The 20,869-nt window shown below is 41.4% G+C and overlaps 1 protein-coding gene across 1 annotated transcript; it reads right to left on the bottom strand.

Moving 5' to 3' along the window:
• Positions 1-14,031: 14,031 nt before the first annotated feature.
• On the bottom strand, positions 14,032-14,985 carry LOC134609458 (uncharacterized). The gene has a single exon (XM_063453133.1). The coding sequence runs from the start codon at positions 14,983-14,985 to the stop codon at positions 14,032-14,034; it is 954 nt and encodes a 317-aa protein (XP_063309203.1).
• Positions 14,986-20,869: the final 5,884 nt, after the last annotated feature.

The raw sequence follows: 20,869 nt of genomic DNA, 5'->3' as shown, positions 1-20,869 counted from the left end.
TTAATTTGCTGAGCTTACATTCCGGGGGGAAAGTTGGCAAAATGGCCCAAGGCAATACAAAAATACAAAAATAAAAAACTGTTGGTAACACTTATAGCCTCTTAATAAAATATTACTCACAAAACATTTAGAAATCTATGCGTTAACCATCTATCTAATACTCTGCTCTTTGACTTTGTATATTAGTTCACTTACATTTAGGATTCAAGCCAAATAGATAACTGAACACAAAATTCAGCTTTAAAAAATATGCAGATGATAAAGTGTTTTTTTTTTTACAATTAAAATGTTTCAGATAAAATAAGAAATATATTTCCACAGAAACCGGCTACACCCTATTATGGCAAACACTTATTGATCTTTTTAAATTATATTGTGAGATGATGCGATGGGCGTTTACACACCCAGAGCCCAGTTTGAAAAACAAACTGAAAGCATCTGTATTATTTAAAAGCGAGCACAATACATAGATTAAACAATATAATATCAGATTAACCTTGTTACAAGCTCAAACTGTGCGTAACAGATAAACGTTAAAGGGACTCTATATTCACCAAAATAACTTTAGCTTAATGAAGCCGTTTTGGTGTATAGATCATGCACCTTCATTTTCACTGCTCAATTATCTGCCATTTAGGAGTTAAATAACTTGTTTATACAGCCCTAGCCACGCCCCCCTGCATGTGACCAACACAGCCTTCCTAAATACGTCCTGTAACGAAAGATCTAATGTTTATACTTCCTTTATTGCACAGTCTGTTTAATTCCGAATTTCCTATCTCTTACACTCGAGGACCTGTTAAACTTGGGGCCCAGTGCAGCATTAAGCTCACCTACCAATAGAGGTACCGAAGGATATACATCATATCGGTAGTGTGCACAGAAACCATAGGTAGTCCTACCAAAATACTTACAAAATGCAAGGATAAGCAAACTCACAAATTGTTCAGAACTTAACTAGGATCTAAACAGTTAGCCGCAACTATAGAGAAACAGAAGTAAACCCGTAGCAATGTTTTTTTTCTCCACTTTCTCACCATTATCCAAAGTCATCATTGCTAATGACGACCATACTATATCTCCATGTCTTTACCTCCTTGTAATCAAACCTCCTGCTTCTTCTACCATTAAAAAAAAAATCTTGAATATGTAAATAAATTTTAAAAAACAATGGTTACAACAGTTACATTATAGTTTTATAGTTTGCTGGATAATAACAAATGTTATTCATGACTAAATATATTCAGTGAAAAAATTCCCATTATAAAAATAGATGTGCTGCAAATGCCTTCAGCTACAGTTCAGAGGAACTGAAACAAGGAGAAGGAGAAAAGGACTCTTACATTCTCTGAACATTATGTGCGATGGACTATATAGATCTAGACTGCATAATTTAGGCTTCTACTAGACTTTTGCAAAGTGAAATAAATTTGGTTCATCCAAATTGATTTGTCAGGGGTGTAGCGGACTCCGGGGAACTCAACTGGTTCCCTCTGCTAATTCCTCCTCTCAGCCAGACTGGAACCATTAAATATACAAGCATCCATTCCCCCAGTAACCAGACGAAACATAGTTTTGGGAGTCAACTGATTTTATTCAGGCCACACACAGCTTTCATGCACAGACCCCTAACATGGGGTCTCCAATACAACATTACAGGGATTTCATACCCAGGGTATTTTGTGTCTGAGAGACAATTGCGTGAGAAAAACCATAATTTGATTATCTCTCATGTATATAAAAATCTATACAAAATACACAGTACTCCAAAAGTACCCCCATCATAACTAGGAACTCCACAAAAGTTATATCCTCGGAAAGCTCTGATCTGAGTGTACAACCTGGCCAAGTATCACTCAGATCCGTTTGGCAGAATTGTATTGCCACCTGGGTAAAATTTTGACCAGCCGGACATGAGGGGATAGCCCAAAACAGTTCCAGGGAAATAGGTGCCCCGGCCTGTCTCTATTCAGGGGTTCCTGTGCAAAAACCATGCAAGGGATTTTCTTGTTTCGGTGAACGGGGAGAGATATAACTTTTACTGGGGTTTAGGTGAGTGCCTAGCCGAAAAGAGTTCCAGGCACTCAACGACTAAGTGCCGCTGCCCACGTTCAGGAGACAAAATGGCCGCCCCTCTTTTGCTGACTACGTGCATTCGGCTATACGAAATGGCAGCCACCCAGGGGAAGCATTCATTAATTACTTCCAGTGCGGAATTCGCACGTAGGTTACAAGGTGAGAATGTTCTAATGGGGTGCCAGGATGGTCCTCATTCGGGAGTCGAATGCACAGTGTTCGGATACCATAACTCCCGAATGGATAACAGATAAAACATCTAAAATTAGTGGTATGTTCTGCCACAGGGGGAAAATTTTTTACTCATATGGATATTTCATCCCTGTGGCATTTCAGTTCTTATTAATTTCGACCACTCGATCATTTGGGAAAAAAACATTCCAAAAACCCAATTTGCATCTAAAATATGTACATAATATAAATAATATACATATATATTACATAGTTACATAGTTACATAGTTACATAGCTGTAAAGAGACTTGCGTCCATCAAGTTCAGCCTTCCTCACATTTGTTTTTTTTTGCTGTTGATCCAAAAAAAGGCAAAAAAAAAAACAGTTTGAAGCACAATTTTGCAACAAGCTAGGAAAAAAAATCCTTCTTGACCCCAGAATGGCAGTCAGATTTATCCTTGGATCAAGCAGTTATTACCCTACATTGAAATATTATATCCTTGAATATTCTGTTTTTGCAAGTATGCATCTAGTAGCTGTTTGAACATCTGTATGGACTCTGATAAAACCACTTCTTCAGGCAGAGAATTCCACATCCTGATTGTTCTTACAGTAAAAAAACCCTTTCCTTTGCCTTTCTATATACATTGCCTTTCTTCTTTCTTCCAGTCTAAACACATGGTCTCGTGTCCTATGTAAAGTCCGGTTTGTGAATAGATTTCCACACAATGGTTTGTATATTGATGATAATATATATATTGCAGTACACTAAATGGTGCATTTGGATTACAGATCAAGTGAGAAGAAGTAGCCAATAGAGGGAGGAAAAGGAGAAGTCATAAGAAATATATATGTCTATGTTTATACATTATATATTAATTAAATATATACTGTGACATAAATGTGGATTCATCTTTTTGTTACTGCTCTTCTTTTTTTCCCTTGTTTTGGTCACTTCTCACTTGATCTGTGAATAAAATAAACATTAATTAGCTGTTACCTAAGCAACCATCATGTTTATTTTGGGCACCAAGGGCAGAATGTTGAATCATGAAACAAACAAGCTTGTCCATTGCCTGTTTTGTTTGCTTTGTGATTCGCCCATATAGCTATGGAATTCAGACGGTTCACGATTACCAAAAATTCAGAAGAATTGCAATTCGTTTGGAACTGAATATGCAAGTCTAGTTTCTACAGTTGCTGAAATTAATATCCCAAAATATTTTACTGTGGATACAGCCATGGACTAATCAAAGACTGTTTGCAACAATGAAAGTAAATGTATCTGGTACTGATATTTATCCAGCAGTCTATAAAAAGAGACCCAACTAGTGCCCAAACTGGTTCTATCTAGGACACAGGTAGGCCCAATTTAAAGTGTGTACATGCTTTATGTTAATTCTGATGTAATTGATTCCTGTAACCCAATAACGAAATTCAGACCAATCAAGCTGAGATAGAAAAATGTCCACATCACCGTGGTTTCCAACTTGGTTAGTTTCACTGTTTAGAGAAAATGCCCCAATAAGGTGGGAGCACTTTCATCGAGCCATGCAATATCCTTTAACAGTAAAAAAATACTCACATGATTTGGATTAAAATCATACTGAGTAAAAAATGTGGTTAGAAATGTATATCAAATGTTAGATATCCATATACAAAGAACCAAAGGAAGTCTTAGATATAAATATATGGCAGGGAGTATTATTTCTGCTGCTTTCAATGAAGGGATATTGTAAATTTATTTTCTTTGAATTCCATCAGGAAAATGTCAACTCACGTTCTATTTTTCTTTAACAGTAGTGGAAGAAGAACAGTCATTTTTTACTCAATAGCATGCCCCCGGCTCGCTTTCTTCTGTAACATTGCTCTGGTCCTGAGCTTGGTAAAAGCATTGTGTGATCTGTGTATTTAGTCAATTTGGAGCAGATGTGTCCCAGTCCTGAGGCAACCTTCAAAGTGAAAATCAACATTTGTGAAACTGACTGATAGAACAATCTCAACAGCTTTACTCTATTCTCCAGTCAATAACAATTAAATGTTTGGAGGCTTCTGGCCAGGCTCTTTCACATGATGGTCCACTTTACTATATGTTTTTACTCTGTTAGAATATATCTGAAAGGTATGTTTGACAACAATCTTAAATGACAGAAATGTTTTCCTTTGGGAAACTGAACTGAGAATTTGTGTCCTAGTGACCCAAATAATTTACAAATAACAATAGAAAAAAATGCCATTTATTTTATTTATGTATTTTGCAAAAGCGCTCGGTTCTATCAGAAATACTGAATTGTTTGTATCTAACATTACAAAACGTGTGCTTGTAATATAACTTTGTATGTTGAGTGAGAATGTTTTGTTTTTTTATATATCATAGTGGGGACATATTTTAATACACATGTTTTTGTGAAGTCTGCAAAAATAAATTGAAATGTATAGATCTTTTGAATTAGGCTCTTTCCTGGAACTGGGTGTCCCAATCATGTCATTCTTTGTTTTATACTGTTATTGCCTTTAATGTAACTCATATAACTCTATAATATGTGCATCTACCGCAATAAAAAATAATTGATGCCAAAAAAATTGAATGTAAAAAAAAGTAATGCTTCCCTCTATTTTGTTATACAAGCAATGCTCCAGATATGTTTTCTTATCAATGTTCTGCACATTTTTCTTAATCAAATGTTTGGTGGACTGATTACATTGCTGTGTGTGGTCTTATCTGATTGTGCTGTTTATGTGTGGTGACAAGAGTGGAAGAGATGCATCCTATTGCTCTTTAGATTTAGCTGATACTGGTGTTCTGTATACAAAAATAGAACACATTATCTTAACATTAAATTGTAATAATTTAAAGGAACAGGCAAGGGTGAAAATTACAACAATATTCAATTTATTGTATTACTGGTAGAGTTACAAAATGGCCAAAGAACAATTGCGAAAGTATTTTATCTGAATTAAATGAACATACTCAAGATACTATTTTGAATACACATTTTGATGTTTTAAGTACAAAGACCGTTCAGGTCGAAACGTTGTGAGTGGCGGTGGGTTCAATAAAAGTTGCCTTCTTGGTATTCTGGAGTGCCTGGACCTTTTTATATTTTTCCTTTATCTTGCTTTATTTTTGCAGTCATCAGGAATACCGTATATATTGTCGAGTATAAGCCAAGGCACCTAATTTTACCACAAAAATGGGAAAACGTATTGACTCGAGTACAAGCCTAGGGTGAGAAATGCAGCAGCTACTGGTAAATTTCTAAATAAAATTAGATCCCAATAAAATTACATTAATTGAATATTTATTTACAGTGTGTGTATATAATGAATGCAGTGTGTGTGTGTTTGTGTAGTGTGTGTATATAATGAATGCAGAGTGTGTGTGTTTGTGTAGTGTGTATATAATGAATGCAGAGTGTGTGTGTGTTTGTGTGTAGTGTGTGTATATAATGAATGCAGAGTGTGTTTGTGTGAATGCAGTGTGTGTGTGTGTGTATAATGAATGCAGTGTATGTATATAATGCAGAGTGTGTATATAATGCAGAGTGTGTGTTTGTATGAGTGTGTGTATATAATGCAGAGTGTGTGTTTGTATGAGTGTGTGTGTATATAATGCAGAGTGTGTGTGTGTGTGTATAATGCAGAGTGTGTTTGTATGAGTGTGTGTGTGTATATAATGCAGGGTGTGTGTGTATATAATGCAGAGTGTATGTATATACACACACACACATACAAACACACTCTGCATTATACACACACACACTCTGCATTATATACACACTTATACAAACACACACTCTGCATTATAAACACACACTCATACAAACACACACTCTGCATTATATACACACACTCATATAAACACACACTCTGCATTATATACGCACACACTCATACAAACACACACACACACACACTCTGCATTATATACACACACACTCTGTGTGTATATAATGCAGAGTGTGTGTGTGTTTGTGTAGTGTGTGTAAATTGGGTGGGGGGAGGGCATTTTTATTATTTTAATATTTTTTTAATTTTAATATTATTATTTTATTATAATTGTAATATTTAATTTTAGTCCCCCCTCCCTGCTTGTTGCCGGGCCAGGGAGGGGGGTTATATGATTCCCTGGTGGTCCGGTGGCATGGGCTGTGCAGGAGGCGGGCCGGCAGCAAGCTGTTACTTACCTTTACAGCAGCTACGTTCACCTCCGTTCAGCTCCCCCGTTCAGCTCACAGTGTAAATCTCGCGGTCTGCATGACGCGCGGAGCGTTGCCACGGAAACCTGTGGCAACGTGCTGACGACCGCGGGTCTCGCTGAACAGAGGAGCTGAACAGAGGTAACCAGAGCTGCTGTAAAGGTAAGTAACAGCTTGCTGCCAGCCCCCAACAGGACCGCCGGGCTTGTAATGAGCCCGGCGGTCCTGGTCTGTATTATGGCAATGTAAGTTGCCATAATACAGACAGTGACTCGAGTCAAAAAATGTGCCGAAAAACTCAGCTTATACTCGAGTATATACGGTTTATTTGAATAACCCTGTTAACCTGTCAGCCACAACATTAAAAAAGTTTTTAAAAAAGTTTTTAAATAATATAAACAAAGAAGCCTATAGGGGTCAAATGTTCCCTGTATTACTATAAGGGAGGTTATAAGAGAATACCCACTGCAAGTTTAGAGAGAAGTGAGACTTGCATGTCAGAGCACTGTAACTTGTTCTTGCCTTTATGCTCATTCTGCCTAAAGCCCTCCGGGGATGAAGATGGGGTTATTTTTATTGTCACAGTTTAGATTTTTTGTTTACAGGTTTTGTTCTTTTCAAGAGCGTTGTATATAATGGATATTCATTTAGCCTTTTTTGAGACTGAAACATAGAAAATCTAGAAGAAAGAAAACTTCTTATGGTAAGTATATATGTTTTTTTTCATTTTACAGGTGTTAGTTTACTAATACTGCTGTCCATGTGTGGGGGCTTCAGGAGGTACCCTCATTGAATATTATGATTAGGCTCCCCCATGTCATCAGTGCTTGTGTACTGGGATTTGAACATTAGGTCCTCCCAGCTATATTATAATCACTTGCCACCAAAGGGTAGGGATTTATAGGTCTCACCAATAATTATTATAATGGACACCACCTAGCATCAATGGTTGGGGGCACGGTTGGTGATATTAGGTAATTTTTGTAAAATGTATTTTAGCCTCCACCCACCGCCATGGGTAAGGGTAGGGGTTGGATCAGGGGAGGGCTGGCAGCCTTAGGCCTGGGGGGCAAAACCAGTCAAGTGGCCCATTGCGCCACCAAATCAGTTCACCATCCATGCCCACCTTTTTCTGGTTTTATAACGGATATTGATGTTATGCTAATCAGTAGCTCTTTGCCATACCCGCTCCTTCACGGCTCTGACTTTCAATGTTGTCAGAGCACAGGCTGAGAATCTCTGAGCCTGTGCTCTGACTCACTAACTGAGCGCCGGAACCACGAGGGAGTGGATTTGATCTGACTGCACCTACTGCTGGTGCGCACCAGTGGACCACCAGCGAATCGTTTAAATTAAATATGCTGGTGTACCCAACTTGTGAGCTGTGTTGGCCGCCGGGCGCCTCTGTTGTCATGGCACCCTGCGTGACCGCACAGCTTGCCCACCCTAACGGCTGGCCCTGCTGACACACACTGATGTTACTACTTAGACTTCCCTCAATATTAATACAGAGATGAGAGTAAACACCAATAAACTGTGGAAACAGAGCTGATCCCCCCAAATTTATAAAGGTTTGCTTAGAGGATTTATTCAAGATTAAATCATGCCTCCTCCTCTCTCCCCCATGCGCTGCTCTGTAGGCTGGGAGGAAGTGAAGAGTAATCACAGTCTCCCAGCACAACGCCACCTGTGGCTGCATGGGGAACAGCTGTTTAATGTAATGCTTGCAGGACGGCCAGCTGCCGCAGAACCTCTTTGTTTCCGTCTCTGCAAAGGGCTCTAGGCACTGCTTGTTGTGAGTGTGAGCCACTGTAAATTAGGGGCAGAGGGCACTTGCACTGCGGTCAAGACGGGTCTGGGCAGGAGGAGAGTGCAGTGCAATCAGTGCACTCCCTTCCTGTGGGTCACCAGTAGACTGGTGCACCTGCCCAGGATCAGAGCCGGTGCAAGGATTTTTGCCGCCCTAGACAAAATATAAATTTGCCGCCCCCCCATGTGACATCACAATGCCCCACCCATATGATCTGCCATATGAACTAACGCCAGTGCTGCACACAGTGTTTGTTTACATTAAAAAGCCTGCAGGGACCAGCTATAGACACCAGAACCACTTCATTAAGCTATAGTGTCCCTTTAATGTGAGGTAAATTATAGATTAGTGTCACTAATAATATACTAGATTGCCTACTTACAATTAGATGAGGATGATGATGGGCTGCGGTTTGGCTCCACTGGTCTGGTGTAGAACAGGACCTCTGGAGGCTGTTTGAAACTGTGGTCACAAAATTCAACGTTCTGGGAGAATTGGAAGCAGCTCAATTTTTTGGGGGCCTCTTACACAGCTCAAGGTCTGGGCCCCAGTGCCTGACGGTGAGTATGCCCATAAGGCCCACTCATAAGTCCACTTATATGTTCCACCCACCCATGAGCTCGCTCACAGGGAGTGGAGTGTGTAGGGGATGTGTTATGTGTTATCTCATATGTGTGCTTATGGTATGTAGTGTATAGGGATACCAGTTTGTGCAGGTGATGCAGTGTGTTTGTGTGTAGTGGAAGCAGTGTGTATTTGTGTATAAGGGATGTATTATGTGTTTCTGGTTGTGTGTGAGGGATGCATTGTGTGAATCTGTGTTTGTATGCATAAGGGATGCAAGGTGTGTGTCTGTATGTGTGTGCATTGAGTGTAAGAGATGCATTGTGTTTCTGTGTGTATGTAAGAAAAACAGTGTGTGTGTTTGCATGTGTGTGTAAGGGTTTGCATTGTATGTTTCTGTGTATGTGTGCAAATGATGCATTGTCTTTGTGTGTAAGTGTTGCATTGTGTGTGTGTGTAATGGATGCATTGTGTGTTTCTCTGTGTGTAAGTGAAGCATGTTCTGTTTCTGTGTATGTATAGGGATGCATTGTGTGTTTCTGTGTATGTATAGGGGTGCATTGTGTGCTTCTGTGTATGTATAGGGATGCATTGTGTGTGTGTGTGTGTGTGTGTGTGCGCGTAGTGTTAAAGAGCTCCCTGTCTTTCCCCCTGTCCTATAGAGCTGTCCCTTCTGTCCCTTAGAGCTCTCCCCTGCCCCTTAGTGGTCTCTCCTCTCCCCCACCCTCCCCTAGCGGTCTCTTCTCACACTCACCCACCCTCCCTGTGCTCTTCTCATCCCCCCTCCACCCTCCCTGTGTTTTTCTCACTCCTCCCTCTGTGTGTTCTCACCCCCCCTGTGTTCTCCTTACCCCCCTCCTCCCTGTGTTCTTCTTACTCCCCCCCTTGTTCTTCTTACCCCCCTCTTCTTATTACTCCCCCCTTCTTCTTAACCCTCCTACTTCTTCTTACCCCCTCTTTTTCTTCTTACCCCCTCTTCTTCTTCTTACCCCCTCCTTCTTCTTCTTACCCCATTCTTCTTCTTACCCCCTTCTTCTTCTTACTCCCCCCTCTTCTTCTTACTCCCCCCTCTTCTTCTTACTCCCCCTCTTCTTCTTACTCCCCTTCTTCTTCTTACTCTCCCTTCTTCTTCTTACCCCCCTCTTCTTCTTACCCCCTTCTTCTAATTACTCCCCACTCTTGTTCTTACTCCCCCCTTCTTCTTCTTACCCCCCTCTTTTTCTTACTTCCCCCTTCTTCTTACTCTCCCCCCTCACCTCTTCTTACTCTCCCCCCCTCTTCTTACTCTCCCCCCTCCCCTCTTCTTACTCTCCCCCTCCCCCCTTCTTACTCTCCCCCCTCCCCTCTTCTTACTCTACCCCCTCCCCTCTTCTTACTCTCCCCCCTCCCCTCTTCTTACTCTCCCCCCTTCTTACTCTCCCCCCTCCCCTTTTCTTACTCTCCCCCCTCCCCTCTTCTTACTCTCCCCCCTCCCCTCTTTTTACTCTCCCCCCCTCCCCTCTTCTTACTCTCCCCCCTCCCCTCTTCTTACTCTCCCCCCTCTTTTTACTCTCCCCCCTCCCCTCCTTTTTACTCTCCCCCCTCCCCTCTTTTTACTCTCCCCCCTCTTCTTACTCTCCCCCCTCCCCTCTTCTTACTCTCCCCCCTCCCCTCTTTTTACTCTCCCCCTCCCCTCTTCTTACTCTCCCCCCTCCCCTCTTCTTACTCTCCCCCCTCCCCTCTTTTTACTCTCCCCCCTCCCCTCTTCTTACTCTCCCCCCTCCCCTCTTCTTACTATCCCCCCCTCCCCTCTTCTTACTCTCCCCCCCCTTCTTTTTACTCCCCCCCCTTCTTCCCCCCTCCCCTGTAGGTGGCCGAGCTGCACTCCGGTCCTCGGTCCTGGCCGGAGTGATAGGAAGGTGCTCAGTGTGCACCTTCCTGTCAGTCCGGCCGGGTACAGGAAACAGAAACTCCTGTTCCGCGCGGAACAGGAGTTTCTGTTTCCTGTACCCGGCCGGACTGACAGGAAGTGCACACTCAGTGTGCACCTTCCTATCACTCCGGCCGGGACCGCGGACCGGAGTGCAGCTCGGCCACCTACAGGGGAGGGGAGAGAGGGAAAAGCAGCTGCAGCCGCCGAGCGCTCTTTACAGAGCGCTCGGCGGCTGCAGCATTTAAAGGGCCGGCCCGCCACGGTGGGTCCTAAAATAATTTTGGGCGGCCTGGGGGGCAATTGCCTCCCTGCCCCCCGGCCCAGCCTGCCCCTGGGTTGGATGTTAATCTGTCCACCCTTCCCCATTTTTTTCAATTTAAATTCCTCCAACACAGATGGGGCATGGGGGGAACTATGTAGGGGCCTTTGAAGAGACTGCACAGCAAGGGCTACCCAGTAGTTAGTGTTAAACAAGATATGTTTAAAAACTTCCATATATAAATATTATTGTAAACTTCGTATTGACCCCATATGCTTTTTAATCATTTATTTGAGCCTTTTTAATGTCACGAATGGCGGGATGTGTGCATTTTGTCAGGAACTGAAAGGTAATTAAAAAAAAATTCAATTATAGGCCAAAATAGCTGAACTGAAAACATGGCTAAATTGGAGATTTTTCCAATTAATATATTTTGGCCTAAAATGTAAAGTACAAATTTTAGTGAATAAACCCATTCAGGTTTTATCTTTTCCTCTATTGTGTATTTTTTTCCCCCTTCTTTATCCCTTCCTCTTCCCTTCTTTCTCTGTTACCACTGTAATCTGCAAAACACAAAACGTTCTTGCTATTTGGTTTTGTAGACTGTTTCCTTATGTACCCGAACGTCCTATAAAATCTAACAAACAAATACAAACAGTATACTTTGCACTAAATCTGTAGAAATCGGAGTTGAAGAGGTCTAACCCAAAGAGTCGTTTCGGATTACTTTGTAGGTATTCATTACATCATTCTCTCCCAGAATCAGGATTTTTTATTTTATTTCCCTTTTGCATATTACATCATTATTTTCTTTCAAGTCGCAAGCGCTTCGGATTCTGTTGATATAACCTAACATATATCAACTTTCTGTAAATTGCTTAATACAATCTGGATTATGTCACTCTGTGTGTACCATTGGATATACTTAGCTAGCAGGAGAACACATAACTCAATACCCATTACAGTAGGACAAATTTCATCTGGTGCATGAAAATATTATTTTCTTTCAGTAACAGTGAGCTTTGGAGAGGTAATGACTGAGGTTCAAAATCTAGGACAAAAGAGCCAAGAAAAAAAAAAGGTTGCATTATTCTTTCAACGATGCAAATTATAGCTTACCGTATCTCGTCGTTTTCATAAATATACTTTATTTATCATTTTAGCTAAAGCCAAATATCAGTTTTGCCTCGTTTCCACTGAGCGGATCGGTTCAGGTCGGTTCGGTACGGTACGCTATTTTGAGTGTTTCCATTATGAAAGTGGCCCATACAACCGAACCAAACCGCACCATTCATGGTCCCCCTTTAGATGTAGGGCCATAGGAAATGGTACGGTACGGTTAGGGCGGAGCTACTGGCGTCACACAATACATTCCACTGATTGGCGGATAGAAAAACGTCAATGCTCACGTCAAAGGCAAGCGCGAAATAAACACCACGTCGCCGTTTAGTCCAGATAATAGGAGAAGGATGCCTGCAAACAACAGCAAGCTCTGGTCGGCTCAGGAACTATCCACTTTCCTAACTATAATTGGCGATAGCGTTATTCAGAGTGAGCTTGATGGATCAGTGAGAAATGAAAAGGTGTATAAAGATATTTCTCAGCGGATGGCTGCTGAGGGATTTGAACGGACATCGGGTCAGTGTAGGGCAAAGCTTAAAAAGCTGAAAGGCCAATATAAAAAAATTAAGGATGCCAACAGCCGTAGTGGAAACAGTCGAAGTAGTTGGAAGTGGTACGACGCCATGGACGCCATTTACGGTCATAGGCCGGCAAACCAAGGCAGGGAGGGCGGTCTGGACTCTGCATCTACACTTCTCGAATCCATGATAGAACCCATTGGTAAGATTTATTTTTTTCTTAATTTGCATTGGCTTTCGCTCTGCTAACCATTTATAGATTCACTGAACAAAACCATTAACTATTTGCACCAAAAAACACATTTTATTTGTACAGTGTACTGAACTATTGATCTGTGCATTTTCAGATACAGTTGAAGGACTCTCCAATGATACCTCAAGCTTTTCATATGTTTCTGACGATGGTCCATCAACGTCGTTCAGCAGCACCAGTACGATTACGTCAACACCGACCCAACCACAGACCCAACCGCAGAGTATGCCCAATGCACCCCGGCACACTGGTAAGACATGCTGTTCAGAGTGAACATTGTAATTGTGCATTTTCCTAACTTTTAATTTACAGCAAACTGTGAACTCACTCAAAATGCTTCTATATGTAGTTTGTTTGCATAATTAAATCCATAATCATAATTGTACATTGTCTGTATATACTGCTATTTAAATTCCATTGTATTTTGAGCTTATCTTAAGTATATTGTGTTTAGGGTGTTTATTGTACTTTGTGCTTATACTGTTCTTATGTGTTACATATTTTCCTTATTTACATTATGTTAAATGATAAATATCCACCTGTTTTTTGTACCAATTGCTAAAAAAAAAAAAAGCACTATTATGGTCTTTTGTTTATTCCAGGTGATAGGAGACGGTTTCAGCTGGATTTGCACACAGTCATGGAGGATATGCGGGCAGCAGAGGAAAGGCAGCAGGAAAGGATGGAGAACCTTTCTGAGCGGCGCTTTCAGGCACTGCGTCAAGATGCCCAGGAAGCGAGGCGCCAGGAGGCAGAAATCGCCCGGCAGCAGATGGAGCAGTTGGCTAACTTCAACCAGGCCTTCCTTGGTGTCCTTGGGCAGCTTGTTCAAGTGCTGGGAGGCAGTCGTGATCCCAGGTCACCGCCCAGGCAGTAGTTCGTTTCCACTAGCACATGACCTGTACACTTCTTTATTTTATTTTTTTGATAATTACATTTATTTTTGCTTTTTGTAAATAATGTTTATTTGTAAATATATTTTTTTACTCTGTACTTGTGAGTATATTTTGAAAGATCATTTTTTTATTAGAATAAAAAACAGGAGAGACTTTTTGTGTGTGTCTGATTAAATTTAAAACTTTATTAAAAATTTCTAAAATGTAATAAAACTGTAATAAAACGTTAATAAAACCAGGGTAAGAAATTAAAGGTTGAGGTGCCGCATGAGAGCCTGACGTATTTCACTGCACTCTTCTTCGCTATCCAGTGTAATTACCCGTCCTGGCTCTTCTGCAGACGTATTCCAATCCTGGTGGAAGTCTTCTCCATGTCTTTCACAAAGATTGTGAAGAGCACAGCAAGTAAGCACCATGGATTTGACAAGTGCAATGTCACTGTCATTCCTCTTCATAAGACAACGCCACCTACCCTTAAGTCTTCCGAATGCATTTTCAACTACTACACGAGCCCTGGATGTTTTCTTGTTGTAGGTTTGTTGTTCTAGTGTCAGGCGGCCATTGTCAGGAAATGGTTTCAGGAGCCAATTTTGTAAAGGGTAGGCAGAGTCCCCGAGCACATAATAGCCAACATTCACCCCCCCAATGTTCTTAGTGCAAACAGGATACAGGCCTCCCTGGCCAACCCAATCCCAAAATGTGGACAGTCGTAGAACCCGAGCATCGTGCAAGCTCCCAGGCTTTCCTACGTTCACACTCCAGAATAGTCCTTTTCCATCCACTACTCCTTGGAGGATGATGGAATGCCACCCTTTTCTGTTGAAGTAGTCAGTGTGGTATTCTTGTGGTGCTATTATTGGTATGTGTGACCCATCAATAGCACCAACACACTGTGGAAGGCCCCACCTGTTCTCAAAGTAGTCAGCCATGTCTTTAAGCTTTTGCCAGTCCGGAAAATGAATAATTTCAGGAGCTAGCAATGTGCATACAGCTTTACAAAAGTCCTGCACACACCGGCACACTGATGATTTACTGACACCAAAAAGATGACCTATACTTCTGTATTCACTGTTGGTAGCCAGCTTCCACAGTGCAATGGCAACTCTTTTCCTCACAGGCACACAAGCTCTGAAGTTGGTGGTTTGCTTCTCCATCGCTGGACCTAGCTTTGCACAAAGGTATAAAAATGTTTCCTCCGACATTCTGAAATTGTGCACCCACTGTGTGTGTGTGAATCCAGGGACGGTCACATCCCACCACTCATTGGCGCGGCGGAGAGCCCAAATGACTGGTCGGCGGCGCTGTTTTGACAAAAGGAGAAGCGTCTAAAAAAATAAACAAACAAAAAAGGACAGATGTTACTATATCACTATTAATAGCATCATGTATAAAAGCGATCAACAAAAATAACATAAGGAGTATTTATGTATAAGGTGTAATTCTTGATTTTTACAAATGTGTGCAACATGATGTTGTTAAATACATAATGTATTTCCTTCCCATCTTGTATTCGATTTTTAACATATTCAGTATTATTTTTAATTTTTAATACGTGTAGAACTACATGACAAATGGCATAAAGTTGCTTACCCTATAGCGCTGCTGTCTTTGTCTTTGCCGCACAAAGGTGTACTTCTCCTCCCGGCTCAAGACCCAAGCCATAAGTTTTCTTCTCTTTTCTGCTGTGTTTCTCTTCGCCGCTCGCAACCTTCTCTCATAAAGTGCGGCATGTACTTTGATTTCAAAGAACCAAAAGCCAAATAGAGCAAAGACGAGCTGCTGGATGACCTCCATTATTGTTATTTGTAGCGTCACGTATGTTGTCGACCAAGTGTGTCGTCACACGCATTTGGCGTAAACCACGCAAGCCTCCAGGCGTTCCAACTTGCAGTGGAAACGCTCGCTGGAATAGGCCGGACCATTCAAAACCTTCCAAAATGTACCGACCCGAACCGATCCGCTCAGTGGAAACGAGGCATTTGTGAACCACTATCTAACCTTCATTTGAATCTTTCAGCCTTCATCAGCCACATCCTGCTAGTGCTGAGGTTGAGGTTCCATTTCCACGCTGCCTGTCCTCAGCATAAAGGGTGATAGACAAGTATGATCTAATCTCCTGTGAGGTCTGTAGGTGGTATAGACAGGATGCCCAGGGCCTTCTCTAGTACGTATTGTACGTATGCTGCATGATGAGAAAGGAATTGACTCTTTAATGCTATATGTCACTTTTTTAGTTGTAATAATACTGCCCTTTGTGCCCAGTTTTCTCAGAAAATGTAATTATTTGATGTGGTGAAGCAAAGTCAATGTTTTTTTTTTTTTTTTTTAACGTCCTGACATTTCATGATGCTTCAGTTCTGATATTTAACTCTGTAGAACAGGAAGCTGAGTCAGTTACGTGGAATCTTTTCTTGTTTCTTAAATGTAATAGTTTATTAAAGGGACACTCCAGACGCTAGGGCACTTTCGCTTGCAGAAAAACTTTAAGTGTGTCCTCTCTTTTTTTAATTTGACAAACACATTTCAATAGAAATTGGAACTTTTAGAAATTAACCTTGGTACATCACCACTGGCTGTCAATCAGACAACAGGCCCTGTCACTTCCTTGTTGCTTAGCTCAGTGAGCAACTTCCTTGCAAATACTTTTCATTGAGCTGCAGTGGGAAGTCTGTGATTGGACAGCCACAGAAAGTCTCTGCGGGTATAGATGAGGAGGGCAGCAGAATACAGAACTGTAGGTTTTCAAGCTGTTTTTAGATATGACTCTTAAAAAAAACAAAAAACAAATTAAATGCATGCATATTTTAATTTTGGATATATCTACTTAACAATGATTTGTATTTATCTTGTATTTGGGCAGTGGATTGTCTCTCTATCTTTTGGCAAATAACTTGCTATATGTTTAAACAAGCAGGTTTAAAATTATGAATGTGGTAGATGTAAGATGCATGGTGCAAATACACATGTTAAGGTGAGGTTATTATTATTGGTATTTATACATTGCCAACTTATTCAGCAGAGCTCTACAATATTATGAAAGGAGGGAAATTAAACAATACATGAGACATTTACAAAATGATACAACAACAGTAGGTTAAAGAGGACCCTGCTCAAACGAGCTTACAGTCTAAAGGAGGTGGGGTATAAAAGCACAATAGGGCAGCAAGGGGGACAGCAACCAAACAAGGTGGGAAAGTAGCAGAACTGGAGTGAAGAGGGGAGTGTGGCTCTTTAGGAGAAAGCAAGAGACAGATTTGTGAAATAGTAGTTACTCCCGGAGGCCATAAGCATTTCTGAACAAATGGGTTTTGAGGGACTTCTTAAATGATTGAAGACTAGGGGAGATTCTGATGGGGGTAGAAAGCCACCCATGAAAAGTCCTGCAAGCACGAGTTAGCAGTAAGGGTGCGAGCAGCGAACAGGAGAAAGTCACTGGCAGAGCGGAGAGATCGAGAAGGGACATTCTACAAATTAGTGAAGAAATTTAAAAGGTGCTAGAGTTGTTTAGAGCTTTAGGTAAGGGTTAGCATTTTGAATTGACACCTATAGGATACAGGAAGCCAGTGTAAGGATCGACAGAGGGGTGAGGTATGGGTGGAAAACAGGTGGGATAGATCAGCCTGGCGGCAGCATTCATTACAGGGGTTTTTGGCTTCTGGGTAGACCAACTAGACCAACATTCAAATAGCAGGGGGTTTCGACTTCTGGGTAGACCAACTAGGAAAGAAATAAAGTAATCCATGCAAGAGATTACCAGAACATGAACAAGCTCCTTGGCAGCTTCTCGTGTAAGAAATGGGTGGAGGCAATGTTTTTAAGGTGGAATCGACAGGTTTTAGCAACATACTGGATATGAGGCACAAAGGTGAGGCCAGGATCAAAAATAACACCAAGACAACGAGCTTGCAAGGACTGACTGATGCATGTGCCATCAACTTGCAGGGAAAGCGAAAGAGAAGGATCAGCAGCATGAAGAGGAAAGATAAGAAGCCCTGTTTTAGAGACATCCAAGCAGAGATTGAAGAAAGGCATGTGGAGAGCAGGAGAGAAATCAGGGGAGAAGAGATATCTGGGTGTCATCAGCGCACAGGTGCTAGTGGAATCCAAAGGAATTAATGAGTTTGCAGAGAGAGGCAATATAAAGAGAGAACAGAAGGGCAACAAGAACAGATCCTTGGGGGACTCTAATCGAGACAAGACGAGGGGAGGAGCTGTCATTGGAAAAGGAGACACTGGTTAATGTGCAAGGCAGTGATTCAACAACATTGTATCTTCTATCTGCACAAAGTATTAGGTGAGTTTTCCTGACAGTGAGTTTTGGTTAGAAACTCAATTTGGTAAAATCTCAAGAATGATGGAATCCCAGGATATATAAATCCTCAAGATCCGCCACATGCCTATATTTTCAGGATACTGCTTCTTTAGCATAGGAAGTGAAATGGTGGTTCAGTCATTTTTATTCAGACGCATTTAAGTATATTATTAAAGGGTTACTCCAAACCCAATAACCACTTCGGCTTTTAGATGTGGTCATAGAGGTAGAAATCTACAAAAATGTGCAATGTTTTTGTGCCGAGGGCTAGTTACACCCTTAGCACACATGAATTAGGCAGCTTGGAACTCTGTTCTGGGTTGCCTAATATCAAATCTGTACAAAAATGACATATGTCATCAATGCGCACAGCGTACTGTCAATAGACATAATGAGCTTCTCCGTTACTGGCAGCACGCTTGCAAGGGGAAACTTGTCCTCTTCCTCTGTGTTCTCCCCCAGAGACCATCCTGGGCACGCGCATGGGGTGCACAACAGCCAGGTGCTCTGTAAATAGAGGTGCGTTGTCCAGGAGTGCCGTGTTATGCCTCCCGCTTCATGGTAGGCTCCACTCCTTATGGCAGATTCTGCCTCTCCGTTGCAGGTTTTTCTGAAGTCCCGCGCAGAAGCTGTGCTTAGAGCTCATGGAAGTCTTCCTTGATGCAGAATCTCAGGGATATTTAGACTGCAACAGATAAGTATAGATATTTTATTACAGGTTTTAGTGTGAAACGATTTGTAAAGTTACAGGAGGGTTGGCTAGGGCTTTCCTTGAGAGCAATAATATAAATAGTTAACTCCCCCTGGGTCAGGAAACTGGGTGTCTCTGAGTTCAATATATATATATGTGTGGATTAACCCCATATAGGCAACATGTCTAAGGAGTGGTTTGGGACTTGTTTATGTTTTTGTTTTTTTGGCACTGATAAGCTATTTGGGCAAAGATGCACTGATAAGCTATATTGGGACATATATTTATTTATTACTGGCATTTATAAAGCGCCAACATTTTCCGCAGCGCTGTACTATTAGGGGAGAACTTACAATATATACGCAGACAAATAGAAAAGGTAAAGAAGGTCCTGTCAGTAAGCTGAGATATAGCTATAGAAGCTCTTTTACACAAATTTGTTAGCTAGATAGCCCATGAGCCTAAAATCTAAAATGTAGAATAGGGATTTGAGACAAGAGGTAGCAGGGGGAATTTGGAAGTGATGGCTAAAAGACATTAAGGTACCAACTAATGGTAAAACGTAAAGGTATGAGGAAGGAGGAACATTCTATAAAAGAACCTGGGTGGGCTGGTGGAGAGATGGCTGGGCTGGAGGAGGGACAGGTGGGTGCTTAGAGAAAAGGAATGAAGAGGTTCAGTATTGGTTAGATCTGGGTGTGTGAAATGACACACTAGGAACAGGATGAAGAAGAAATAGTTATATGAAGTTATTTATGACTAGGATGTAGGCTAGGATGCTAGACATTTTATCACCAAAAATATTGAAACTATGTGTACTTGAGATATTGGTGGAATACATTCAATAATAATACAATTAAATAAAAACTGCATGTACAGAAAATTACAGTGGCAAACTACAGGTATAAATGGTAACAATGATATAGTAACAAATAATAATATGGTAACAAAAGAAGAACAACTGAGGTGGAGTATCTTCCAGGCTTCAGTCAGTATCTGAAAGTTCCAGAGAAATGCAGAGGTTCAGAATTGCTTGGTTCTGGGTGTGTGAAATGAGGCTTGGAAGTTGCGGGGAGATGAAAAATTGAGAGATTCTGTATTGCTTGGTTCTGGGTGTGTGAAGTGAGGCTTGAATGTTGCAGGGATATGAATGGAGAGATGCAGTGTTTGTTTCTGGGTGTGTGACGTGAGGCCTGAAAGATAGCACTAACTAGCTAAATTGGGACAGAGATGACACTGGGAAGCTGTGCACAAAGATGGCACTGATAAGCTATTTGGGGGCAAAGTTGGCACTGTAGGGATAGGGTGACATGTTACATGGTGAAGTTGGAAGGCCCAAAAAGGTGGAGTAGTTTTCATAAAAAATGGGTGTGGTTAGAAGTTGTTTGATTGTAAAGGGGGGGAGTTAGCAAATAACCACACCCACCTGGGAGCACCAAAAATATTCTTGGGCCCAGGCTTTAGAGACCCTACAATTGGCCCTGGCTCCCCCCACCCCCACCTCCCTCCAGAAGACAGTAAAATGTATCACGACAATATCATCAGTGAATGTGCAGTTTTGCATGAAAATGCTATAAAAATATGAACACTAAGTCTGGCCAGAGTTTGTGATTAAGTGGATACCAAAAAAGACTGGACATTGCTCATTTTGAATACTCTAGGTTGTCTACTTTCGCAAATGGTGTGCCATGATGGGGGTAATTCTCATTCCTAGGCTGCCATACGGTTTCAAAGGCAATATAACCAATCTGACAAATTTTAATGTGTAAAAACTGAAATGGACAAGCCTTATATTTTACCCTGTAACTTCCAAAACACCATAAAACCTGAACATGAGGGGGTACTGTTGCACTCTTGAGACATCACTGAACACAATTATGAGTGTTTTAGAGCATTAAAATGTATAGTACTGATAATACCATCGGTGAAAAGGCAGTTTTTCGGAGAAGGCAGAAAGCAGAAAACAAATATGAACGCTAACTTTTGCCGGTGTTTGTGACTAAGCAGCGACTAAAAAAGACTGAACAAACTCCAATTTGAATAGCCTGTGTTGTCCACTTTTGCAAATGGCATGCCATGATGG

The sequence above is a fragment of the Pelobates fuscus genome, chromosome 4 (genome assembly GCF_036172605.1).
Source record: "Pelobates fuscus isolate aPelFus1 chromosome 4, aPelFus1.pri, whole genome shotgun sequence".
Taxonomy (NCBI): domain Eukaryota; kingdom Metazoa; phylum Chordata; class Amphibia; order Anura; family Pelobatidae; genus Pelobates; species Pelobates fuscus.
The sequence above is the reverse complement of the archived record's forward strand: the minus strand, read 5'-3'. Positions and strand labels throughout refer to the sequence as shown.